The sequence below is a fragment of the Alligator mississippiensis genome, chromosome 16 (genome assembly GCF_030867095.1).
Source record: "Alligator mississippiensis isolate rAllMis1 chromosome 16, rAllMis1, whole genome shotgun sequence".
Classification (NCBI taxonomy): Eukaryota; Metazoa; Chordata; order Crocodylia; family Alligatoridae; genus Alligator; species Alligator mississippiensis.
Window position 1 is genome coordinate 32,927,219 of NC_081839.1, and position 26,605 is coordinate 32,953,823.

The 26,605-nt window shown below is 52.6% G+C and overlaps 1 protein-coding gene across 2 annotated transcripts; it reads left to right on the plus strand.

Moving 5' to 3' along the window:
• Positions 1 to 522: 522 nt before the first annotated feature.
• On the plus strand, positions 523 to 19,620 carry HTR3B (5-hydroxytryptamine receptor 3B). Of its 2 annotated transcripts, XM_006269182.3 has the most exons (9): positions 523 to 655; positions 5,665 to 5,825; positions 11,454 to 11,498; positions 12,109 to 12,218; positions 13,058 to 13,227; positions 13,769 to 13,911; positions 17,681 to 17,891; positions 18,756 to 18,965; positions 19,048 to 19,620. In XM_006269182.3, exons 1-9 carry the CDS (start codon positions 601 to 603, stop codon positions 19,329 to 19,331), a joined length of 1,389 nt encoding a protein of 462 aa, XP_006269244.1. In that variant the 5' UTR covers positions 523 to 600; the 3' UTR covers positions 19,332 to 19,620. The 2 variants fall into 2 exon arrangements, with proteins under 2 accessions (XP_006269244.1, XP_019339547.1); XM_019484002.2 differs by lacking the exon at positions 11,454 to 11,498.
• The last annotated feature ends 6,985 nt before the right edge of the window (positions 19,621 to 26,605 follow it).

Here is a 26,605-nt window from a genome sequence, read left to right on the forward strand (position 1 = left end):
CTCCTGAAACGTGCCAAACGAAACCTTACCCAAGCGCTCACTTTAATCACAGTGTAATACGTCTTTTAATTAAAGGGAGGCAGGAAAGACAAAAAGCAGACAGGGTTTTTTTCCCCCCTGCACTGTTAGCGATTGTTCTTCATTAAACAATAGCAGGTTTCCATTATCCAAAGTAATTCAGGAGCGCAGTAACTACTGTCAAATGTTGGAGACGTTGCTGCATATGTCTGATTTAAAGCAGCTATTTGGGCCTCAATTATTAATGGAATTAGCATCCTGTAAGGCAGAGACAGGCACAGCCTCAGGTAAAAGCACTGGAGGAAATCAGATTAGCATGGTATTTCCTCTCCTGGGGGAGCAGCCTTGGCTTCCATTAGTCACTTAGTGCTCGAATGTCAATGAAATTAAAATGCTGCGCATAATCCAATTCCAGATTGGGAGGAGCTGGGATCTTCAGAGCTACCGATGAGTCCAGAAACATTCAAGTAACAGCCACCTTTGCCTCAGAGGCACGGGCGGGTTTGAGAGAATAACGCCCTAGTTGCTTGCCCTAAAGGGGGTGGGAAACACCGGAGAGAGCCAGGCGCCGCACTGGATGAGATGGCAACCAGGTCCATATCGCTCTTCCTCCTCCTCCTCGGCCTCCTCGCCGCAGGTAAGTTCTTTATCCAAAATGGATGCTGTAAACATTGTCCTCGCTCTCTCGGGTCTGCACAAGTTGCACACTAGCGGCACGCAGCAGGAACGCGCTTCCTGCAAGTACCATCCGCCTAGAGCACTCCCGGCTGGGGACAACCAGCAGAGGCTCCAGCGGGATATCTGGAAGATGTGCCTGGGCACTGCGGCTTCCTCTCTGGCTCTGATATATCCAAGACAAACACTGTCCTCCCATGTATCGATCTGTCTAGACAGCACCAGGGCTTTCGGGGTTAAGCTGAGATGTGAACACTCAGTTTGCAGGGCAGCCAGACTGCAGAGGTGCAGATGCACACATGGGTACGCAGCAATGAAGGGGAACGGGCTTGATACCTGCTTTCCATCCCCAGCTTTGCGAGTCTCTGAGATCTGCCTGGGTCTGCTAAAATTTTAGTTAAATGTTCATCCATTTTATGGCACCTGTTTTGTTTCATGGTTCAACTGTCCTGCAGCTTCTGCATTGCTGCAGGGCTGAGCCCTGGTGAAGGGCAAAGGCACAGCTCCTTTTCAGGCCTGCTGCAAAAAAAAAAAAGGCAAGCATTTTTGGCTTCTGAGAGAGGAGAGGGAGATGGAAGGAGGGTTAAGCTACCAGTTGGCTCCACTGTACAAATGGGGAAATTGAGGCACAGGCACCAAAAGTTAGGTGTCTTTCCCCAAAGTCTTGCATAGGACATGAAAACACAACCTGCCCTGGGAAGCCACCGGCCTGTGGGCTCGGTCTGGGAGGGAGCCGAACACTCGAGCCTTGAAGTCAGCAGAGACAGGAGGATGTTTTACTAGCTCAGGTCACTAGCAGTAGGAATGCTTTGGATCTGCCGGAGGGAGGCCAGGAGCTCCACATCCCCTCGCATGCAGTTAGAAATCCACGTGCCATGCAGCACCACACCGAGATTCGTGCCCTCAAACATCAGGAGTGACCCCAGGAGGGCCAAGAGGGATCCGTGCATCTGCCCGCAGTGACGCAGCCTTACGCAGCCAAACAGAGCGAACAAATGAAGGGGTTGGGGGAGGAGGGGGATGTCAGAAAACAGACCAATATCCAGCCTATTCCATTCCTCGCCTCCGCAACCCCCACTCCCAACAAGCACAAGCACCGCTGTGACCGATTATGGGTTTTATTGTAATAGCGTTCACCTTGTTATAATACTGCGCGACTCAGTTTACTCGATTCATCTGTGCACAGAGAATGAAGGGTTAGTGCCAGGGCAGGAGGAGACAGGACGCCCTCCCAGTGGGTCCCTCCAGCCCCAATCCAGCCCTGAGCACCTCCAAAGATACTCAGCTGTTCCCTTTCCAGTCTTGGCATCTCCCCAGAGCTAGTTTCAGTCCCCAGATACTTACGGCTCAGGCTGGGGAGGACCCTGGGCTTCCCCCTTGCTCTAGAAGCCAAGCCTGGGCTAGTGTCAGGGGACTCTCTCAGAGACCAACCAAGGCTGCAGCAGTCGTGAGCAAGCATCCCTTGGCTTGCTGCTGTATTTGCTGTGCACTGAGAAGTCACAGGAGAACAACTTCTTCACCACTTAGTGCATCTTTTCTGTGCCTGTTGAGACAAGCGCTGACCTGAGACTGGTCCATGTGAACGTCACTGCTTTCAGAGGCAAAGTGTGCGGTGAATTAATGACCCTTTAAATATTAAATGCCCTCTGCAGTCATTAATCCAGCTCATGGCAAAAATGCAGTTGTTTCCTTTTGTTAGAGCAAATAAATGCATGCATCTAGAACCGGGGCTTTCCCCTGAAAAGATCCCGCAGCAGGTTTGAATCCTGAGTGGACTTTGCCCCACGTCAAAGAGGAAATATTTTTGTCACTAGTTTTGCAATGAGTCTGTGGGACTCGCCGCCACAGGAGGTCATGGAAACCAAGAATGCATCGAGACTTGGTGATTATTACAGAGATAACAAACATGGGCAGAACAGTTCAGCTGAGGAAAACAGTGTTGGAAGGTGAGCAAACCTCCTGCTTCAAGGTTTCATCCAGTCTCTGTTCATGGGGGTATCAGGCAGCTATAGGGAGCAGATAGTCCCACACCTATTTGCCTGCACCGTCCTCAGAGGACACCCCAGAGCCATCCAGTCTTGGCCACTGGTGGATATACTCCCCGGGGTATATCTTATTCCCAGCTGATACAAGCAGCAAGACCAGGTCTTGGAAAACAAGCTTCCTCTTGCATCGCTGCCTTGTGCAGCTTCTAGCCAGCACTTGGAGAAGCACTGGGGAGGACCACCATGAGCTAGGTCCAGTGAACATCAGCTCAAGTCCCTGCAGCCTCTCCTTGCTCATAAAGATCAGGAAAGGAGCTTGCACAAAGAAACATCTGCACACAGTGTGCTGGGCCAGACACTTCACTGGCGTAAACCGATGGAGCCCCAATGGCTTCAAAGGAGCTACCCCACGTGGTGCCATCCGAGGATCTCTCCCACTGCATCCCTGAACGTGTCCGCAGTTGTATCCCAGACTCTGCTGCTCTTAAGGGAATGGATCCTTGTTCACAGTGGCCAAGATATAGCGTCATTTATCTCCAGGGTCAAACTGGGGCTGGGTACTGGTGTTCACTTAAGGAATCCATGGGCCTCACCAGGGCTTGCTCCATGCCATGCACCGCTCGGACTTTAATGACCCTCCCTCATGGCCAGTGCACAGCATCTCCATCAGCCAAACCAAAAGGAGTCATCCCTTAGGCAGGGTCACTGGTGAAAGCTGCCCCTCACCCAGATGAGCTGGTAGGAACTGGGGGGCAATACCCCGTGGCTGAGCTGGGGCCAGGTGGTCCCAGCTGAGACCATGTGAACTGCACCTGGAGACAGGTGGAGGGAGAAGGGCTGCTGCTCAGAGCACAGCAAGGGAGCAAGGGGTTCACTTGGCTCTCAGCCTCGATGATTCAATGCAACGACTCTGCAGCCTGTGCCAGGGCTTGAATCACACCTGCAGCATCATCCTCCGCAATAACATAGATAAATCCTGGAGCTGCTGCCTGTAGCATCTCGTGACACCTCATTCTTCGTAAGGGAATAGGTAGGAAAGGCCCCAGTGGTCTGGGAAAGGAGATCTCATTTACAGTTTCCTGCAGGATCTCTCCCATCTTCAACAGCTCATCAAAACAGCCATCAAAAGTGCCGCGGGCTCGGCCGAAAGCACGCGCGGGGCGCTGCAGATTAGATTGTGCTTGCACGCACTGGCAATTTGCTCCGGCCCAATGGCTGGGGGCAGCCGCGGTCCCCCAGGGCCGCTGAGGCATGTGAGCAAAAGATCCTTTTGCATCTCTGAAGGAGCACTCAGAAACGTGTCACTTGCAATTGCGGAGCCTCGTTTCTCACCCCCTCCACCTGCTTCGCCCGGAGAGGCACCGAGTCCTGTCACTAGCAACGGGCTAGATTGGCCCTGATTTTTATTTATTTATTTGTGGTTTTTTTTACCATGCGAGCAGGCATTTGGGTTTCCTGATGAGCACATTTCCAAGGCAGGTGGATGGGAGGAGGCTTGAAGAAAGATTAGACAGACTTTTTCCCTCCCAAACCACCGTGCACATCAGGTTTGTTCGTTTCTGATTCCCAGGCAGGCTCTTGGGCTAATTCTCGCACCTGAGAACACAGAACGAAAATCCATTAACAGGAAACCTCCTATCCTAAAAGCACAAGAATGGCATTTGGTGCCGGCGAAAGGTGTCAGATGATGGATATAGTGTCAGAGGCTGAAGTTGTTTGCACCTCCACAGAGCAGGGCCGATGCAGGCTGTAGCATGCTAACCCTGTTGAGGACTGCCCCACATGGCTCATCTTTGAGCTGAAGGCACCTGGCTGGGAGAGACTGGGGATGGGAGGTAGGCTGCGGTCTCTAGTCAGTCCTGGGCCCTTCTGTTGGCAAAGACCAGACACAATCATCACACGTGGATGCTGGAGACAGAGCTAAGGGAGCAGGGCAGGGTCCCAGACTGCTTGGGCTGGTGTGATCAAAGCAAGCAGAGAACTGCGTTTACATTTCAAAGCAGAACCTGTAAGAGGTGAGAGACTGGGATGCCCTGAATGCATGAGAGGTGCTATACGGGAGGGGCTTGTAATATGTGACTGTGGCCAAGGCATCAAAGGGAGAGAAGGAGGTGCAGATTCACTGATAAAAACCCAGGCAGAGAGGAGGCCTGTGGGATCTCCACTCCAACGCCCAGGACACCCTCAGATTCCCTAGCACTTTTTGAATCCCTTTTTGAATTGTAAGGGGACACTTTGCTCTTGGGACTATGTAAGACTCATGCAAAGGCTTTCTGTTGTTTTTTTGGTTTATTATATTGCATTTTAAATTAGACTAATTTGTGTCTATTCTCACTGTATTTTACTGGACGTCTTCACTTAGCTGAAGTTTTCTGTTGTTCTTTGTTATATGCTTGAAGCTGAGAAATGTATATAGAAATAAATAAGTTTGCAAAAAACAAAATGCCTGCCAAAGGATTTGGAAGCACCTGAAGCCCCAGGCTGGGGTGGAGGATACTTGCTGGTAGCAGCGCCACATACGGTTCTTGAATGATTTGGACCTGAATTGGCTAATTTGACCTTAACAATTTTCCTTCAAAAAATGCTCTCTTCAAAGAATGGACTATACTTGTTCAAGCATTTAGGAATTCACTGCCATTACCTAAAGTCTAATATTAAATCTGACAACACCTCTGCTGAGGCTGCCAGCTGAGAAGCATGTATTGCCTTTGCATGGCTCTTACATGATACGGCTTCTGCCAGCTAGGAGCTGAAAACCACTGTCTCATTTCATAGCCTGCAAAGCAGTCATGAACTGGTCCCAGCTCTTGGCCGTGGCCACCCCCAGTAGATTCCAGCCAGCGGCCAAAACATGAATAGCTTTGGTGCTCCCTTCCCAGCGAATCCCCCATGACAAGCCAGCCTCAGCAACAACAGAAAAGTTAACCACTTTTTCTCCTTCCATCGGTCCTGGCCCACTCACACGATGGGTCTGTTTGTTTTTCAGGAAGCTCCAGCGCAGACGCTGGATGCACCAGAAACTCTACCCTGCATCGTCTGACTCGGCGCCTCCTCCGCAATTACAGCAAGGGAGTGCGGCCCGTCAGGAACTGGGCACAGGCCACGACGGTGTACCTGGACCTCTTCGTCCACGCGGTGCTGGATGTGGTAAACAGACCCTCAAGTAACATGCATAGCTGTTCATAACGCAGTGCAATCTACTGCATAAGGAGGGGAATGCATCTAAAGCTAGTGACTATGGACTATCAATTGATGGACCGCTTTGCCCCTGCTCCATTTATATGCGAATTTCTTGAATTTCATAATGCAAAGAGCAGACTTACACACTGACACCGCTGTGCTCATTTTAGCTGGAAAGCTGCACACTTCTCCTTGCCTTCAAGGATGAATATTTTTTAAATACATGTTATAAAGAGATGGATTAGATTGGCCATGTTTTATAAATCCTTTCCATTTCTCAGTTTCAATTAACAATTTTGAGAGAGTTAGGGCTGAGATTTTCCAAGTGGTCTAAAGGACTGAGACAGAGTGTAAACAGGATTAGTACTAATGGTCTCAATCTGCTTTGAAAACCCCATCCTTAGAGCTTTCTCTGCACCCCCAAAAACCCACGTGCAAGTCACTTTGCTGGTAGTTTCACTTCCTAGATCTTCACCCAGACAGTGTCTCACTGATACCAGTCTAACTCGAGTCAAATACAGACAAATCAACCACTGCCATTTGCATTATACTCTTGTCCACTTCAGCAGCCTACAGAATTATTAATAGTACAGGACAAGGGAAGAATACAACCTGGGCTTGACTTCCAACAACATCCCTTTGAGCACAGTCAGAAAGCCTGTGCCATCCATACCTTACCTGAGCTGTTTTGATATTCTGGAAGCAGCTGAAATGTGCTGAGAAGCAAGGAAGTATATTAACATGGGCGCAGTGTGGGCACAGTATTAATTATATGAAATATGCTACAGGAATTAATGCATAACTACAAGCACTGCAATTACCTCCGATATGGCAGCTCTCTAATTCCTTCTTGCTGGTGCACTGAGATTGCATTTCAGGGCTTCTAAAGCCCCAAAGGTTGGGTGTGGATCACGCCAGAGCCGATTTCCTTCTGCCCCAAGCCTTCATCAACGCTGTAAGGGGAGAAAAGGGGTGAGGATAGAGCTGGAAAATGCCATTTTGTTATAGCAACTAAAAGCAAGAGGTTCTCAAAGCAGCACTAACAGGACACTGCTTTTCTTTGTCTTCACTGTAACAAGTCCCTCATCATCTTTTACATACAGTGACTTCAATGGCACCCAAACCAAGCTTCCCTCTAGAGCTCATCATCTTCCCTTCAGTTAGGGGGTCTGAGTGAAGGTGTTACCCCAGACCAAGATTAGAGGTCAAGAGAGAAGGTCTTAGGAGGAGAGGCTGAGAGCCATGGGACTCTTCAGCCTGGAGAAGTGAAGGCTCAGGGGGGTCTTGGTGGCAGCCGATACGTACATCAGGGGTGTGCATCAGGAACTGGGAGAACATCTGTTCCCCAGGGCACCCCAAGGGAAGATGGGGTCTAGCGGTCACAAACTGCTGGAAGACCATTTTAGACTGGACATCAAGAAAAACTTTGAGACCATTTTAGACTGGACATAAGGAAAAACTTCTTTAGCGCCCGAGTCTCCAGAGTCTTGAACAGACTTCCCCAGAAGTGGTGCAAGCACCTACCCTGGATACATGCTTGGCTGCTCACCTTGCTGGGGTGACCTGACCCCAGCTGCCTTCCTGCCCTTGGGCAGGGGGCTGGACCTGATAATCTCACGAGGTCCCTTCCAGCCCTCATGTCTATAAAATCGGTAAGTCCCTCATCATCTTTTGCACACAGTAGGAAGCAGTGACTTAAATGGTACCCAAACAAAGCTTCCATCTAGAGCTCCTCACCGTCACTTCAATGAGGGGAGTGTGAGTGAAGGTGTGACCCCAGCCAAAGATGAGGCTGAGAAAAAAAAAAAAGAGCATTTGGGTCCGAGTCTTCCTTGCATCTTTGGCACTAATGAGGCTGTATGCACGCTGCCAGATACATCCGAGCAGAGATTTGGCTCTGGTGCCAGCGCTGTCAAGAAGCGGCAGGCTTTAAAAGACTGGAAGCAGTCGAGACTTCAGCAGGTGCGCGTGCTAATAGACGAACTGTTTAGCAACCATTGTTTCGCGTGAAGAGTTCTCGCCCCGTCTTCATCGCTGCCTCTGACTCCTATTGTGATCTTTTGCCTCCTGTTTCCCGTCCATAAAAGACTAGTCTTGTCTGAGAATATTAAGTTATTACGGGGACCGTGGGGAAATCTGATTAGGGAGATAATCTAGTCAACGGGGAAGAGTTCCAATTTGTTTATATTGGGTTTTGTCAATTCTGAATCCCAGATACCTTTGTATTCCACTCCATTGGCTAGAGCCTCCCAGACAGACGCCGAGGCATCTGTTTCTATAGTCTGCCGAACTGGGGAAGATAAATAAGAATGTGTGGGAATTATCTGTACATTTGCTAACCACCAATTTAGGTCTAAGTAGGCTCCCTCTGTTAGGAAGACTAATGAATTCCAATTCTCCGAAATATCCTTTGCTTTTAACAAGCAAGATGGAAGGTATCTGGAAAAGAAAGAGGAAAGAGCTGTGAATAATGCCACGAGAGAACCAATTACGCCAGCCAGCTGGCATTGAAAAACTTGTTGTTCCACTTGACAAAAAGACTCTAGTTTTCGCTGCAGACTTCTTCCCCCCCAACCATCAACCGATGCTGGAGTTTCAGCCGTCCAAATGGGGAACCTAACGGCAGGCGTGGAAGAGTCGTCCGCAAAGAGGTTTTTAGGAGGAGAAAGGAAAACAAAATAGATGGTGAAATAGGTGGCTGAGGGAGGTACCAGTCAAGCAATAGTGTGGGTAACAGAAGTGGCCCTAGTCAAGACGGGGGTTGTCCAGTGTCTCTTGTAGGCCTTTGCCAAGCTGTGTTCCTGCAGTAAGTCATCTGCAGCTCAGTTGAACACAGAAAAAAGTCCAACGAATATCAACGGTGTTTCATCTGGAAATGAAATCATCCCTTGACACAGCTGTTTGCAGCAAAATCCAGCCAACAATAGGGGCAGTTCCACCTGGTGACTGCTCAGCAGAGCTGATAAGGCATTACCTGAGGTCCCCACCCTTCAGCCTGAATCATGCATGCTGCCATTCCTGCGGTCCATGGGGGGCAACGTGGTCAGGAGAGCCAGAAAGGAGCTTGGTCTCCCTGTATTAGGTCTGTCTGACCTGGACCTCACCCTTTCCACATCATATGAGCTCACGCAAGTTAGAGGTGTGAAGGGGGCTGTTAGATCACCAGGTGCATCCTGCTAACGGGACAGTTCAATGTCTCCCAGGAGCAAGCGCACTGCCTTTCCACTGCTGGGGTTGTAGCCAAGAAGTGAGTTTTGTCCTTTGGGCATCTCTTGTCCCCCCTAGACGCAGGTGCAGGGCTCCCTCTCGAGGTCAGATTTGGTGCACTGGAGAGTTAGAAAAAAAGTTTTCTCCCAGTGCAATGTCCAGTGTGAAGATCAAAGGCTTCTGGATAGTCCTGCGGTGCCTTTGTGCCCTCCAGTGATTTCTTACACAACTTTCTCAGGGGCCGGGGACTGCATGCATGCCATGCTGAAAGCAGAAATTGAGCTGCAGGGCCCTGGGCTGCAGCAATAGGCATTCCTGCTACACTCTCAGTCCCGCGTCAGGAGCAGCTCCTGTCGTTCTCTCTTTGCAAGACCTCGGATTATCTATGCTCCAGGCAACCTTCTTTCCTGAGCTCATGCTTGAACCACGTTCCAGGAGACTAATCCATTTGAGAAACCCTGTTGGCTCAGGAACAAGCAGAGCCTTGGTCCTACAAACATTGGGCCTCACTTAAACACGAGTGCAACAGCCCTCCTCCCATTCCTAAATGGAGGCACGGGTTTCACTGTCTAGAGCCCCAGACCATAAGGTCTTTGGAAGAAGGACTGGGTCTATTTCTTTGTCTGAACAGCCCTCAACAGTGCGACCCTGATCCCGAGTGCGGGGGGTGTGATATCCTATAACAACACCAGAGAGGAAACGGCAAAGGTGCCTTGTCCTTCCAAAAGCAGGAAACTTCTACCTGCCTGGTCATAACAAAATGCACTTTGCTTGCAGTCATCCCTTCTGGTTTGGGAGCAGTAAAACAAACACACGCACATGCACAGGTTTAACACACCCAGCACACACACATCCAGCGCACACACACACATATTTAACACACCCAGCTGTCTGTAGCCACTGAGACAACTCCCTCTGAAAAATTATGAAGATCCTGATTACTGATATAAGCTCAGCCTCATATTTTTAGCTGTGGGTTTGCTGAGAATATGTATTATGCTTAGCAGCCTGATTAATGTCACAGTAACTAATTAGGGTGCAAGAGAGATGCTGGTGATTCGTTTAGAGTGTCAAGTGCAGCCCAAGTGCCATTTTATCAAAGATAATTTACTGTAGTGAGGATTGTACAGGCTCAGATGAATAATAAATTGGAACTGAGGACTGGCAAGAAGTGGGGTGATGGCCAAACAAACCCCAGGACCCTGCCACACAGACTCATGGTGTTCGCCAGAAATGTAAAAGGAGGCAATCAATTTGCAATCTAGTCAGTTTAAATATATATATGTAAGAAAACTACTCAGCTAAAAGCCATTGCTGCACTCTCTCTCTCTCTCTCTGAGGAATGTTTTCTGCTGTCCCTTTTGCATCACAAATATAACATAAAAAAAGCACAACCAAATCCCCAAAATCTGTATTTCCTGAATCTACACAAATGCTCCAGGCTTGCAGCTACAACTGGTGCTGAAGTACAAAACCCCACGGGCATCACTAGAGGATAGTCCAAGGGTCACTGCCCAATTCCTCTATGACACATGTGCCAACTATTTTTTTGCAATTCATAAACCAGTGAGGACTGGTGCCAGGGGCGGTCTGACAGGGCTTGGGTCACTCGCCCCATTCTTATAGTCTCCATCTAAAGCATCTGCTTCTTGCCACTGTTGGAGGCAGGACCCTGAGCTAGCTGGACCTTGGTCTGACCCTACGTGGCCCGGCGGGTGGCTTCTCCCACCCTTTATCAACTCTACAGGAGTCCCCCACGGGCTTGTCTGCACTGCAGCCAGAGGGGTGAGGGCAGCAGGCACAGCCCCTAGCTAGTGCAGGGATGCTCAGCAGTGCACAGCTTTCACGTGGCCTGCACCATTCTGCTTGGACCCCGTGTACAGGCTTGGTGGCTGCCCGTGCTGAAGTGCATGCTGCCACGGCTGCCCTGATCCTCACTGCTTGGGCTGGCTACATGCAGCAGTCATGCCCTGGTGATCCCACTCCTCCTAACACCTGCTAGCAAGAGCACTGCTTATGACAGCAAGTAAATCCCATCAAAGCCAGAAGGACTCTTCTGTACAAGGGGGTCTGATAGCTGATGACAGGGCACTGCAGGGGCTACCTCATTGCCAAGGGGAAACAGTGAAAACAATGATATACAAGGAGAGGAGGGAATTATCTGTAGCACGAGTCCCAATGACTTCTACTGGTCCAAGTGCACAAGCTATGCATGCGAAGGAAACAGTAAAACAAGACTCCTCTTATCTCTATCGCTTCAAGTAGGTTTAGACAATATACGTAAGAGCAGGTGCATTGTTGGGTGGGAGATTTGAAAGCTGCTCTGTCTCTTCCTAAACCAAGTGATCTGTTAAATCTTTGCTTATATTTTTTCCTCCCTCCCCACAGGATTCCCAGAATCAAAAGCTCACAACGAGTATTTGGTTACAGCAGGTAAATGAATCCTTCCGGCCTTTGCTCTTTGTGACACAGCAGCAGAAAGAGCCCTTGCTTGTTCTATAGCAGTGGTTTTCAACCTGTGGTCCATGCACCCCTGAGGGTGCACAGGCTACGTTTAAAGGGTCCATGAAAGATGACTATGATCAATCAAAAGTACGTGAATACCCGCACATAAAATTCAAAGGGGTTCGTGCCCCATCCGCAACTTCCAAAAGGGTCTGCAAGTGAAAGCCACTGCTGTATAGCAGCTGTGTTCGGTTGCTATTTTTCTGAGAGTTAGTATGCTGGGGGCATGCACACACGTCTGTGCACACATATGCACCAAGCCACTCATTACGGATTCCCGAGGGCAGATCATATTGAAACCTGTGCTGTGGGAAGTGGAGCAGCACATGCTGCTGGCATGAGCACCCTTTCCTCTGCCACGACCGGAGGGGTCAAGCTGCTCTCATGCTGCCAGCACAAGAAGATTTTCCTCCTCTCCCTTCCCCTAAATAACAAAGTCAGGGGCTCAGCCTCATGATGCCCCCTTCACCAACTTGCACTCCATGCCACACACCAGGGCATCTCTGAAGCAAACGCATCCCTGCTCTCCCCACTGCAGAGCTGGAAGGACGAATTTCTCACCTGGAACTCCAGCCTCCACGATGGGATCAGAGAGGTGTCCCTGCTGCTCAGCTCCATCTGGTCTCCGGATATCACCATCAATGAGCTGTAAGTAGGCACGAGGCTGGGTTTCACTGCAGGCTGGTCAGCCAGACAAGTGCTCATGGTGCTTTTTTTCCAAGGCTGTCCTGGGGCAGGCTCCTTCCCGGCACGCTCACATTTCAAGACAGATTTCCAAGGTCTGCTTCCCATGTTAATGCAAAATAAAAACTCAAACGTCTCTGCACCGTGGCAGTCTCCTGTCCCAGCCAGTCCCACCCAATGCTGAGGCAGCTGGGAGTGCTAGGCTCTTCTAGTATCCAGGTTGTAGCCGTATTGGTTTAAAAGAAAAAGCAATCAGGAGTTGTGGTAGAGGTGATATCTTTTATTAGACTGACTAGATTTTTGCAAAAAAATAAAAAAAATCTATCTATCTATCTATCTATCTATCTATCTATCTATCTATCTATCTATCTATCTATCTATCTATCTATCTATCTATCTATCTATGTTTAATTGCATGCTTTCAAGTTATTATCCCAACTTTTCTCTGAGCCTAATCTGCATATAAAAGGAACTTTTCCAAACAGGAGATTTTACCACTTTCAAATCTCCTATGAGATACGAACTTTCATTTCTACCCAGGAGAACTTCTACAATCTTTTCTCCAACGCCTGATGAAGGGTGTTTGTGCCTGAAAGCTTGTAATTAAAGAATTGTTTTTTGCAAAAATCTAGTTGGTCTAATAAATGAGATCACCTCTACCATGAGTCCTGAAGGCTCCTCTGGAAATCTCACCCGTTACCATCTTGGCATGAATTAACAGCTGCATGCTCGTGTCCCAGCAAGGAGCCTGCCGGGGGTTTTCCCCACCTGCCTCACACAACCACCTGTCCTGTTGCATTTAGTGTGGATGTCAGCAAGTCTCTCGATATGCCCTACGTCTACGTGAATGCAAGCGGGATGGTCAGGAACCAAAAACCCATGCAGGTGGTGTCCGCATGCCAGCTGGAGCCATACGCCTTCCCATTCGACACCCAGACCTGCAGCCTGACCTTCAGCACCATCCTGCACACTGGTGAGTGCCGGGGAAATGCGTGGGCACAGTCTGGCTCTCATGGACAAGTCCTGTCTGTCCTACTCCACCCCTTAAGGCTGGGGGGTTGTTTTCTTGGGGTGCATGTGCTATTTCTAGGGTGATGTCGCTCAGAGCTGCTGGGGGAAGGCTCACTATCCACCCCTTCCCTTTGAGACGAGTGCCCTGGTTGGTGCCAGTATCAACACTGCTGCAGCCCAGCCGGCTCTGTCTTGCTTTGGGCCTTTGGTAGGACCACATTCAGAGCAGCCTGGCTGAAGAACTGGCCAGTGATTGCACCAAACTCAGCCCAGAGCCAGCTGCACGTGATGCTGGAGGAAGCAAACAAGGTGCATGGGAGCAGTTCCACGCGGGTTCCCGACCACCCAGAGCACGCCCATGGGGGCTTGTGTCCCAGGGACCTTGCAGAAAGCAAGTCAAGCCCCGGTGGGCAGGGAAAGCTCCCCCCAGAAACAGTGTGGGGTTCTCTCGCACTAAAAGGCTACTTCCCTGCATCCCAGCCCTGACTGTGTGTTATCCCCAGTGGAGGACGTGGACCTGACCGCGCACCCTGCAGACAACAAACAGATCTTCCTGGCCGATGGAGAATGGGAGCTGCTCTCTGTGCCTACCCGCTACCAGGTCTTGAGCACCCACAGTGAGCGCTTCGCCGAGGCCCAATTCCACGTAGGTATCTGCCGCCGCTGCTCCACACCGATGGCCTTTCATTCAGCAACTTCCTCCTTCCCCTGTGGTCATTCAAATCCCTCTCTCCCACGCAGGCTCTGCTTAGCCTCCCGTTCTGGCTGACCAGGAGACCCCTGCAATGCCAGGTTACCAGTGGGCTAGGAGGCACGTGGCTGTGGGAGGGAGGAGACGTGGGGATGGGAGAGAGAAGGAGCAATGGGTTGTTCTGTAAAACTCCCCCATAGCAGAGACACCCACAAGAGACACAAAATGGACAAATGGACACCACCAGCTGGGCTCTCCAACTGTCCCTGGCTTGAGTGAGGTGTCCCTTTAGGGGCCTTTGCAAGCAGCTCTCAAAACAAGTCACCCTGAGCACTGCCCCAGGCTCTGTGCCTGCATCAAGATAATTTCCAGCTAGAAAAGGGAGTGGGCATCACTGAGAACCAGGAGCCCTGGCCTGGCACCCCCCATACTTGGACATTTAGCCCAGCAGCAAGGGGCAGCAGCTCCGACCGCAAGGCTGAGAGGCCGTACAGTGACCCCAGCATGCAGACGTAGGACTGGGTGCGCCGGGAGCCCCAAGGGGTAGGGGCTAATTTGTCCTCCCCCCGCTCGCCGGAGAAGGGAAACGCGTTTTTGTTTTGATGAGCTTCTTGACTAAGACTTAAACACTTCATTAATTTTAAAGATATCAGCCTGCGAACGTTATTAATGCCGGAGCCAGTAATGAGGAACACTTAAAGGGAAATGCACAGGGCCGTCCTGCTCACGGCGGCGTGGAGGCAGCAGCTCCGCATGCAGCGCTGCCCGATCTCCGAGGCCTCTCCAGAGCAAAGCCAAACTCCAGGCTCATGAGCAGCCACTCCAGCCCTCCCTGGTTTCCCAGCAAGTATTCCCAGTCCAATGCCATGAGCCTGGCCTCTGCCCATGCCTCAGACCCAGGACAGGACTGCAAAGGCACAGCCTGGGCAGGCTAATCCAACTGTTCAGACCCAGCCCTGGACAATGGGGATGTTCCTGGGAAAATGTAGTCATAGGAATATGAAATGCCTTCCCGAGACTAGCAGCACATCTGGCCAGGACTTACCTGCAGGGCACGGTGCCTGGGTCCTGAGCAGACCTGGCTGCCTCTTCTCAGGGCATCTGCTCCTACCAGGTCTTTCTTCAGGTGGCCGTAAAGCTGCCTCTGCTCCCCTCAGCTGTGCTGAGGCTCTTCTCTGTCCTGTCCCAATCCAGCTCCTGCCCTGGCAAGGAAAGACAGGGCCATTATGGAGTTAGTGCCAGGCTGTCTGCTCCTGTTACAGTGTGGAAAGCGGTGGCTGCTTTTGGCAAGGGTCCCTAAGAGGAGCTCCTTGTCATGGCAGGGGCATTTGTGCTGAGCTGGATCGATCCCCATAGAGGCCTGTTCCTTGGAGGCCCTGGAGGAGGTGCCAGCACCAAGTCAGAGCAGGATGAGGCCCCAAGGCCTGGATGGCAGTGCACTCAGAGACTTAGGATGGGATCAGGCTCCAAGGCAGGCAGTGCCCATGGGGTTAGCAGAGGTCCCTGTAGCCACCGGCACACCTGGCAAGTCCCACATCTGGATGGGGTATGCATGTACTGGATCCAGCCAGGCAGAGGTGGTTTTCTAATGGGAAGGGCATCAGGCACATAAGGCAGCAATGCACCTGGCATCACATCAGGCCTCCTCCGACTTCTCAGTGCGAATGCCCAGAACCTCACTCACGGCTGCGAGGAATGGGGACGGCCTCAGCACATGTGCAGGTGAGGCTCAAGCTCTCACCTCTGATTCTGTGTAGTGCCTCCCACCCCACAGCCCAGGCCTGAAGCATGCATGCCAAAGCCCACTGCACATTGACCCCGGGGACCGAGGACAACACGGATCAGCTCTGCCCTCACGGCCTCCGAGTGCCTGGAAAGGAGCAGGCTGCCAGCTGCCCGCCCATCGGAGGAACCTCAACAGCAGAGAGAGAGCGAGCAGCAAACAACGCTGCAAACCGGCACGTGGGTGTCAAACTCTACCTGTGTCATAAAGACAGTCATGCAAGATTAAGTGCTGGTGGGGTCTGCTCTCGCAAAGGCAATTGGCGCCTCACCTTGGGTAATATTCCATCTCCGATGCGCGGCTGCCGTACATGCTCGGAAGGAGATGGATCTCCTTCATTAACACCAATGGGCTGCAAATACCTTTGTGTACTTATTATTACCTGGCTTTAATGGATAATGAAATTGTGGCATAATATTGCTAACACCTGAAGGGTGTCTAATGGAGAGCGCGGCAGAAACTTAAAGTGTTTTCTTCCCTTTGCTGTGGAATTTAAAGGCATTGGGCTTCTTAGCCTATTAGAGTAGATGGGATTTGGATGGTGTAAGATCTGCACGGGGTAACCCCTAGCTAGGAAGGGTTCAACTTGGAGAAGGCACCGCTTGGCAGGCATCTTCTGGACTTGCTGGGAAGAGCTGCTGCCTATGGACCACAGGGGTCATGATCTGAGCCTTGGCTCAGGGGATGCACTAAATGCAGGCCCAGCAAGTCCTGCACCAGGATGCTTATTGGATCCATCCAGTCAGAGGTGGTTTTATAATGGAAGGAGGATGCAGGCTACTAAGGGGTGCAAAGCAAGGACGTGGCTCTGGATCCAGACCGTGGCAACCTGCTGTTCAGCAGCAAATAACAGGCTCCAGCCATCTCCATGGCTCTGTCCCTTCTCAAGTCCTATGGAGCTGGGATCTGTGCCCAGAAACAACCCCTGCACAGCCCTCTCCGCCAGTGGGGTAGCAGCTGTATCTCACCAGGTGAGGTGCAAACAGAGCTCTGTGCCAACTCTGCCGTCCTGGAGGAGCCACGTGCTGTGGTCTGGCTACATCTGCAACTGCTGCAGGGACTGACCTGGGAGTGAGGCACTCTGCCTTTGCCTCAAGGAGCTTGCAGCAGACCTGAGCCCCAAACCTGGGGCTTGGACAAAAGATGCAGGTTCTTTGGTCCATCACGGCAAAGGTCCCCGTCAGGCTGAGCCCATGGCATCTGCACTGTACGTGACTTCACAAGGGTTCAATGGACTCACTACTTAGCACATCCCCACCTAAGAAATCCCTCTGTGGAGCCAGCTACAAACCTGTAAGCATCAGTCCAAAGCTTTGAGAAGCATGGAGATAGCTGGAGCCCATTATTTGCTGCTGAACAGCAGGCCACCATGAGCTGCATCCAGCACCACGTCCTTGCTTTTGCACCCCTTAGCTTCCCTTCTTTACTGAAGGTCCATCAGGTTCAAAACTGCTGCATGAACCACAGCTGATTTTGTTCCTAGATGCCAAGCCCGAACTAGGAGTGCTTTTCAGTAGTGATGGATTGTGCTGCATACAGGTTTGCATGACTGATGGATAGCAGGGAAGGGCCTGGGGTGGCTGCTCTCAGGCCCTGGATCACAAATCCAGCGAGAACAACCACTCTGGCCATTCAGAGGTTTCAGTCCTGCCCAACTCTGGAAAGCACGGAGGCAGAGGGGTTATTTGGAGAGGCATTTGGATAAGCGAGCTCACAGCTTTTGCCAGCCACAAAAGCATCTCAGGGTTTTGCAGAGAAATGACTAAAGCAATATGGGCTTGGCCACCTCTATCGACAGCCTCTAGCACAGTGACAGCTCCTGTAGCATCCGTGCCAGAGGCCGGGAGGCGGCGCGGGGTCTCAGGGCACCTCAGGGAGACTGGGAATCCCCAGCGCGGTCAGGCTGCCTTGCAAGCTGGAACCAACTCCTTTCTCCCCCAGATCGTCATCCGGAGGCGGCCCCTGCTCTACGTCGTCAGCTTGCTGATTCCCAGCATCTTCCTGATGGCCGTGGACCTGGGCAGCTTCTACCTGCCCCTCACCTGTGGCACACGGATCACCTTCAAGGGCAGCGTGCTGGTGGGCTACACCGTCTTCAAGGTCAACATGTCGGCCGAGCTGCCAGGCACCCCGTTCAGTACGCCTCTGATCGGTGAGCAGAAACCCGCAGCCAGGGTTGGGCAGAGGCAGCAGGGACTTTCTTCTGAACATAGAAATCACAGACAAGGAGGGTGGGAAGGGAGCTCAGGAGGTCACATCTAATCCAAGCCCCTGCTCCAAGCTGGACCAGCCCCAACTACGTCATCCCAGCCAAGCTGGGTCTTAAAAACCTCTAACGTGTCAGAGCAAGACACCACAGATGAGCAAGACCTCTCAGATGATCTGGTCTGTCCCGCTTCTGTCCTCCTGCAGACAAGCTCTATATGGACTCAAGAAATGGGGCAGCTGCCACCTCCCCTTCAGGAGAAACTTCATGGGCTAATCCGGGGGTTAGCAACATATGGTCCTGGAGGGCTTTGCTTGTAGGAGGACTGCAACCAGCCTGACCACATCAGTCCTGCTCAGAGTGGGCAGGATTTTTATCCCAACCACGGCTGGCATTGAGCGGCACTAAACAATGCACCCGGCGGTCCTGTACTGCTAAACCAAGTGGGCATGGACCGGTCTGGCTGCCATGGTATCCAAGCACACTCGCCAGCCCTATGTGGCCACATCCATGCTGCACAGGTGTGTTCCTGACTTGGGGTCAAGCAGCAGTGCAGACAAGGCAGCAGTGGTGGGTGATAGCTGCTTGAATTAAAAACCTTCAGGCCAGCCAAGAGCCGAGCAAGAGCTATTGACCTGAGTCAGACAAGCCGTGTCAGCCCGGCTGTTAATGGAGCCCTTGCCATTAGCAAGGTGCATGCCCCTGGCTGCAGGGTGGCCAGCCCCACAGACACCATTTGCACAGCAGCATGTGGGGCTCTTCCGGCAAAACTCACTCCACAATGGCCCCGTCTCTCCCCCTCCATCTCAGGGGTGTTCTTCACCATCTGCATGGCCCTGCTGGTACTCAGCCTCTCCCTGTCCATCCTGCTCGTGAAGTGCCTTCATCCGGGCGAAGACCACGTGTGGCAGAGGCTCGCTTCTCACTGCTGTCGGGGGCAGAGAGGCTCGGATGGAGAGGATCGGGGGGCCAACTCCCAGGCAGCTCCGGCTGCCAGGCAAGCACCAGGGTGCACTGAAGGTACATGGGGGGCTGGGGAGGGCTGAGCACGTGCGTTTCTCCAAACGGCTGCCGTGCTCAGCCTGATCTGCCTTCCCTGCAGGTGGCCCATTGCCGGGGGAAGAAGGAAAGCGAGGACAAGAAGGACCCTGGGAGGTGATGTCCACCCAGAAGGCCGCGATGGAGGAGATCCTAGCTCAGCTGCTCCTCATCAGCTCTCGCCTCCGTGCCCTGGATCGGGACAGCAGGCAGGAAGCCGACTGGCTCCGGCTCTCGTACAAGCTGGACATGCTGCTCTTCCAGGTGTATGCCGGGGTGGTAGCCGTCTACGCCATCACGCTCGGTGGCCTGTGGGCGACGTGGAGCTCCCAGCAGCAGGAGGGATAGAGGGCACAGCAATGCTAATGGCATTTGCCGTCAGGGCACGCCGGGGTCAGGTCCAGGCCAGGGAGACTGGAGAAAGGGCCCTTCTTTCTCAGGGGCCTGGGGTGGCTGGAGGAAGTGACCTTTCACTGCCAGGACACCATCTCCAACCGCAGAGTCCCATGGGGAATACACCCTGCCCTCTCCCAGCACGGGGCCCATCCCGTCCTTCTCCAGGGTCACCTCCTGGTGCTTTCCATCCAGAACTGAATTCCCCCTAAACAACAAAGAAATTAAATGCACAAAGCCTTTACCTGCAGCTGCCTCTTGCCGCTCATTACTGCAGTGCTGGTGTTTAGCTCCAATTGCCCATGAAATGCTTCCCCTGCTCTTAATGAAATGAAGAGCGTCAGACAGCTTCGGAGCCACTGCCCCGCTCCCACCTCCTCCTCCCTAATTTGGAGCCACGTCCCCAGCAGCGCCGGCACGGAGACACCCGGGAGTCTCCTCTGCCCCAGCAGCTGCCTGAGGCTTCCCGTGGAGGCTGAAATTCAGCAAAAGGGGCATCTCCCACCCAGCTCCAAGCCACACCTTCCCGGTCCTGCCACCCCCAGCTTGCTGCCCCGTGGCCTCGATGGAAGCATTGGCCCCTGCCGGTAAGAGCAGCCCTCCGATGCAGCCTAGCAGGGAGTCTAGAGCTGTTACTTCAGCAAAGTCCCACAACACGTGCTCATCTCCGAGGACCTGTGCAAGGCCTTCTCTGTTCAGCAAGGCACGTAAGCACATGCTATGCTCCGCTGCAGCTGCGGCAAGAGCCAAGGGCCCGGGAGGCAGGACCCTGGGGTTCTCCGTAGCTGCACGGACTTGGTCCGCTTGCTGCACTGCTCTGCAGGACAGAGACCAAAGCATCGCTGCTTCCCTGCGAGGCTGGGGCGTGCTTTTCTGCAGGTCGAGCTCCCCAGGTGTCACATCAATTCTGTCTCCCTCTCCCGCAGGGCGATCGTTTATCAGAGGACTATTCAGAGGAGACTGGAGAGAAGCCGGGTTGTAGGAGATACCCTTTAGACCCAGGCCAGGCTTGTGCTCATTACAGCAAGTGTCATTACAGGGCACTTTTTACAGAGACACAGTTAACTGTTCCCTCCAGGGCCCCCGAACTTTGTGTTGCTGATAATTAAACAATGAAATACAGTAGAAAAGAGCCCGTCTCCCCGGCTATGGCGCGGCTGGTTATTTATGAGCCCTATTCATTTTTTATTATTGAGGATGGGAACACAACTTGGGAAGTTTTCTTATCGCTCTAATAAAATCTTATTTTCCAAGCACTGCCGGTATAAATTTGAACCCATTACCTTAGTCATACAATCATGGGGGCTTGTAAAGGGGAATAAAGGCAACAAGAATCGCAGATGGGGAAAACTGATCAGGTCACCTCCTCATCCTCCGGCTAATGTAAAATTATTCCCCACAGGATGTTTTTGCTTGTACTTTGTCCTCATTGCTCCAGTCAAGGGCCTGTCCTCATGGTTACAGCCAAGCACCAGTATTGAGAAAGCAGGAGGCACTTGTTTAAGAAGGGAAAGCAGTATTTGGCTTTCTTCCCAAACCTCCCATTAACACCTCCGGCTATAAACCTCCTCCCAGGCCAGCTGCAGGCAGAGGCTATCACTATGGGCTCCCCTTGAAAAACGAGTTGCCCAAAAGAAAACAGGCAGGCTTCAGAGTCATTTGAAATCAAGCCTCTAAGTTAGATGTCATCTACTCCAAAATCCCATGCTGGTCATAGGCCCATCAAGTTGCCTGTGCTATATTAACAGTTGAAAGGCTTAAGAGCAAACTGATTAAACTGGTCCAAACCTCTTGATGCCCTGTATGATGCTGGTCCAGACTGGGAAGGATGCAGGGCATCTCAGCTTGGGCCCTTCCACCATTGTTTCCATCTCTTCTGGCTGCAGATTCCCTGGATTACAGTGTGCGCGGTGTATTGGTCCCTGGCAGGTCCCTTGGTTTAATTCATGGAAAAATTTTAATTTGTCATTAGCTCTTTTTAAAAAAAAAAAAAAAAGCAAAGAAAAGAAATAGCAGGGCAGGGTTATTTACAGGACGGGGCTAGATTGCTTTGAACTCCAGAAGCTTTGATGAGAAAAATTTCTGAGCAGAGAGGCCATCAGTACCTGACCCAGCTGTGGGTACATGTGAGCAGCTTGGGCACACGCAAGTGCAAGTCCAAGGCTCCCCTGCCACAGAGCACACACCTGCAGCCACAGAAGCCGTTCTGCCACATGTTATCTCCAAGTCCACCTCTATTTATGTTGAGTTATTTACTGAAGGCGACATTTATGGGTTCATAATTAGTAAGACAATGCAGCGCCGGGGTGTTTAAGAAAGCCCGGCTCTTAGCCCGGCACAAACCCATCAGCGTCTGCAATGACCCGTGACAGTGATTAAATTAGCGAGATGTGTCACAGGCCTCACAGATCAGGCTCATGCTGGATATCAGCCCCCAGCCTCCTTCAAGGAGGCCGGGGAGGCGAGGTAGCTGCATCCGTGCTTTGCTGGGCACAGCTGTGATGCTGAACCACGGCATCACTTACCCCAGGGCTGCTGGGCAGATAGGCACTCGTGCTGGAGACACCCTTGGCCCTGCGGTCATGAAGGAGCACGGCCACAGAGAGCAGCAGCAGGGGATGGGAGAAGTTAGGGGATGCAGGAACAAGGAGCAGGAGCTGGAGCAGCATGGGGAGAGCACCACTGAGGGGGGCAGATCCCCTTGGGCCCAGCCCGTCTCTCCCCCTGGAAGCAGGACCACAGGGAGGGTGTTTTTCCCCCAACGGCTCCATCCACCCTCCATGCAGTGCCTGGGGGAGGACAGCTGCTACCTCTCAGCATGGCAGACCTGCCTCCACCCACAGCCCAGGGCTGATTTCATGTCCAGCAGCATTAAATTATAGCAGACATGCAATTCAGAGGGCCCTGCAGCACCCTAATGGCCATCCATGGGTCCATGATGGATCTGGGCTGCTGGGCAGGCGGCTGCTAGGTCTTTGCAGGGATACATTATTGATTCTGATGCTCGGAGACGCGCAGCCTGGCCTCCCGGGGATCGGCTCCTCTTCCCCCCTGCCAGCACCAGGGGCTTGGCTCAGCTGCCCCTGGAGCTAGCAAACCCAGCAGAGCCTGCACTGATGGGTGCTGGAGAGCACCTCGCTGTCAGGACAGGGGATTGCCTCTGCTCTTCCTTCCCTGCCATCCCCTCTGCAACCCACTCTTTGCTCCTGCTGCCTGGTGCAGAAACAGTCCCGCGCAGCTCCTCCATCCATCCATCCATCCCCATCCTGTCACCAGGCCTCCCCTGGCCTGTGGCACCACCAGCCTGCTCCCTAAATGAAATTAAAGGCCCAGCCACACCACAGATTCTCTGGTGCCCAATATCCTTCAAAAACCTATTAGGCTTTATGGGGAGCTGTCTCCATATACACAAGAAATGGCTCCGCGCTCAGCTGTTTACAAACCGCTACCTCACCGCAGACTCATTTTTAAACATCCCCATTTCTCGGCAGCTCCTCACATGCCTTCCACCCAGACCTTGGACCACCTGCCAATGTTAGAGGGGTGCCAACGTTAACCATGTCCTGAGCATCCGTCTGCTCCAAAACCCTGGCAGGCTGGGGCTGAGAGTGTGTTTAGGACCCTGCTAGAACGTCTCTAAAAGGGTTAGAAACCCCGGAGCTAGGGCCTGAAGTTAAACCCATTTCAGGGCAATCTTTCAAAGCAAGTCCTCCCTTTCCAATGAATTTTGTTGTAGAGGTACAGGGGCCTGCGCTGCACTCCCGCAGTGCTTTCCGGCTGCTTCACGACTCCTCCAAGTACATTGCAAACGATTTACTCACCCCGCTTTGGCTTGTATGTGCTTCCCTGCTACTTCTGGGGTTAGGGAAACTGAGGCGGAGCAGGGAAGTGATTTGCATGGGCTCAAGATACAACCACCGCCCAATATGCAGGTCAAACAGGCATGGGCTCAAGATGCAACCACCACCCAACATGCAGGTCAAACAGGCATGGGCTCAAGATGCAACTACCACCGAACATGCAGGTCAAACAGGCATGGGCTCAAGATGCAACTACCACCGAACATGCATGTCAAACAGACATGGGCTCAAGATGCAACTACTGCCCAACAACACGCCAGGCAGAAGCTGGGAAAGATGTTTCCCTGCAGAGCATCACAAGCGCTATGTGAGGGGGTGCTGGCCGGTCCCTGCTGCATGCCCGGCTTCACCTGCATTACCCCCCAACCCGCTTGCTCTCTTGCCATAATTAAACGCGCTCAAAATTTTGCAGCAGGGGAGAAAATTAAGTTGCAAGGAGACCATGGAGGAAATGTGAGGATGCCAGCAAATTCGACAAGTGCTTCTGCGGCTCTTCAAGTGCCCTTCAAACCGGCCTGATTAGAGCCATTTCATATAAAAGCTCCCAGGGGTTTGGGAGAGGCAGCGTGGGGCTGAGCTGCAAGGTACGGGCTGCTGGGGAGGGCTGAGTGGGCTCTGCATGAATGCTGGCGGGGGGTCCTTCAAAGCCAGGACCCTTCCTGCCTCGGAAAGGAGGTGGCAGCACAAACCCCCTTGCAGCAGGGCACGGGGAGGTCCTGCCAGAGGCAGCAAGGCTGCTTTCTCTCACCCAGGGGGAAGCAGCCGCCAGCCAGGGGGTGGGTGCCTGAGAAACCCCACAGACAGAGCAGCTCAGCCGCGCAGCTCCAAGGCAACCACCAATCAGCCCAAATTGGATCATCCATGTGCTAATGACAAACTGCCTGGGTCAGGGAGGGAGTCTCCAGCTCAATAAGTGATGCTTCCTGCTCAATAACAACCTCTTGTTTACTTGCCAACTGGACTGCGAGGTCCCTGGAAGCCGCTTGCCCCTCTCTGAAGCCCAGGAAGGACTTGTGGCACACCATGGGGGCCCTGGGGGTGCCTTGCACAGGCATCAAGCAAACAAGGCTGGCAGGCCCCCAGGCCACCCTAGCCCTAAGGGAGATCAATCCCCCTCTTCCAGTCGAGCATGAGAGATGACCGCCTGGGATGCAGCTTCTCAGCTGGTCTCAGCAAGGGAAGGTGAAGTTGGATATTAGGAAAAACTCTCTCACCAAGAAGGTAGTAAAGCACTGCAACAGGTTACCTAGGTTGTGGGATCTCCATCCTTGGAGGGGTTTAAGACCCAGCTGGACAAAGCCTTGGCTGGGATGATGTAGTTGGAGCTGGTCCTGCTTGGAGCAGGGGTTGGGCTAGATGTGACCTCCTGAGCTCCCTTCAACCCTCATTGCTTATGATTATTGTAGCTTCACTTGGATCCAGGCAGCAGCAAGTCAGATCCACAGGCCAGAACCGGGCCAGTGCATGGTCATAACCAGCATTTGGGTTTCCACCGGTGGTTGCTCAGTCCTTCTGGAAGCAGCTTGACCCCTGAGATGTAGGGACAGCCAAAGACAGCAGCTGTGGAGAGCTGGGGTGAGCCTGCGGGTTTTGTCGCTTGCTGGAAATCCTACTCAAGGTTAGAGTTAATTAAAAGAGCCAAGGGCGAGTCTTCACTAAGCCTGGCTGGGGGCTTTCTGAGGAACCACATCTGTGCTGCCTCAGCCAGCAAACTTGTTTGTTGAGAAGGGGACAGTTTCAAAGTCTCCAATATTTTTCCAGGCTGCATAAGCCATGTCCTGCCCTGCTGGGCCCATCACTATCTGGGCTCCAGTAGCCCCTTGCTTGTCTGTGACCCCGTCTCACGGTCCCACTTGCAGAAGGAATTGGAGCCCATTGAAAATCTTGCCCTGCTTGCGCATCAGCAAAAGTCCATCTAGCCAGACACGGAGCTGGGCTCCATCACAGCCCAGCACCAGGGCTTGCTGTCAAGGGAAGCAGGTCGCTGTCTCTAGGCTTGCAGATAATAGCGGGGCCAAATGCTCTGATTCCCAGCAAAGCAATTACCACGCGGCAGACCGCAGGGAGAATACTATCCCATGCCAAGGGCACATCTGACCTGGAGGCTGCTGCTGATACCAAGCAGTTGTGGAAATGCAACCATTGCAGCAGGTGCCCCATAACCCCAGGGAAAATGCGCAGCCTCCAGAGCATACACACATGGAAAACAAGGCTGAAAGGATCGTACTGATTAGCTCCCTGAGAACAGACGGCCTGATAGAAACCGCATTAAAATCTCTTTAAGAAAGCACAAAACCCAAGAGAAAGCTTGGAGCTAATGATGCCACAACAGAGGCTGCAATTAAGCGGCCCTTTCTGCTCCAGGCCCTATGCCAAGCCCTGCTTTAGTGCCCAAGCACTCGCCTTCATTGCCCACACACACCAACCTCCTCAGCTGGCCTCTCTGTCCTTGCCCAGGGTCCACTGAAGCCCCGCTGCCCCATGCAATGCTGCAACCCAGTCGTGAATGAGAAAGACCAGGGAGGGGCACAGAAGTGTTTGCCCCTCACCCCCATGGGACTGCTCCAGTTTGGAGGCTGCTGGGGATCACTCACACTCATGGTGCAAGCATCCCACCCCTGCCAACCCTCTCCTGCCAGCCCGCCTGCCCTCCTGAGGAAAGAGGTTTGGCAGGCCCCATGGCCCAGACCATCCTCGGCCTCTCCGTGGAGGCTGCCCACAAGAAAGCCCCAACAAACACTGGCCGAGATGGCTGCAGGATGAGCTGTCCCCACATCCCTCTCCCCAGAAGCATCCGCAAAGGACCCTGGCTGGACCAGGCTGAGGTGCCACCTTCCAGGTGTGGGCACTGTCTGGGTTCAGCCTGACACAGCCCACTCCATGGCCTCAGCTGCAGCCCCTGCCACCCTGGGCACCGTCCCTAGATCAGCTGCAGCCTGGCTCTTGCTTTTTATTATCCGGATACAATAACAGCAAGCAGCTCCGAGCTGCCTGGGCTCCTGGGAGGCGACGTGCCGTCCGCTAACAGAGCCGAGAAATCAAATTAGCCCCGGCGTTGCACTTGCTCTCTGCCTGACACGGCTATTGGCAGCCGAGGGGGAGTTCATCAGGGCCTCGCACTAATTCTTATCTCGTTTAAGTGACTCCACGCTGCCAGATGATGCAATTTGCACCGGGCTGCGGCCGAGGGCTCCGATTCCTGCCTATCTGTTTTGCCATCAGTTCCATTAATAGGAAATTTCTTCAGGGAGAGCTTGATTGCTGCGCTGTCCGTGAGCCAAAAAGAGAGAGAAAGGAAGAAAAAGCCCCTGCGATGAATCTCGCCTGCAGGTCCTGCCACCCCAGCCTGCTCCCTTCAATTAGAGTCTC

Bases quoted from the DNA above. Each gene is read 5' to 3' on its own strand.
- HTR3B (XM_006269182.3), top strand. From the start codon at position 601: ATGGCAACCAGGTCCATATCGCTCTTCCTCCTCCTCCTCGGCCTCCTC. The intron at 13,912-17,680 runs GTAGGTATCTGC...TTTCTCCCCCAG, and splicing joins TCGCCGAGGCCCAATTCCAC to ATCGTCATCCGGAGGCGGCC. The intron at 18,966-19,047 runs GTACATGGGGGG...CCTTCCCTGCAG, and splicing joins AGCACCAGGGTGCACTGAAG to GTGGCCCATTGCCGGGGGAA.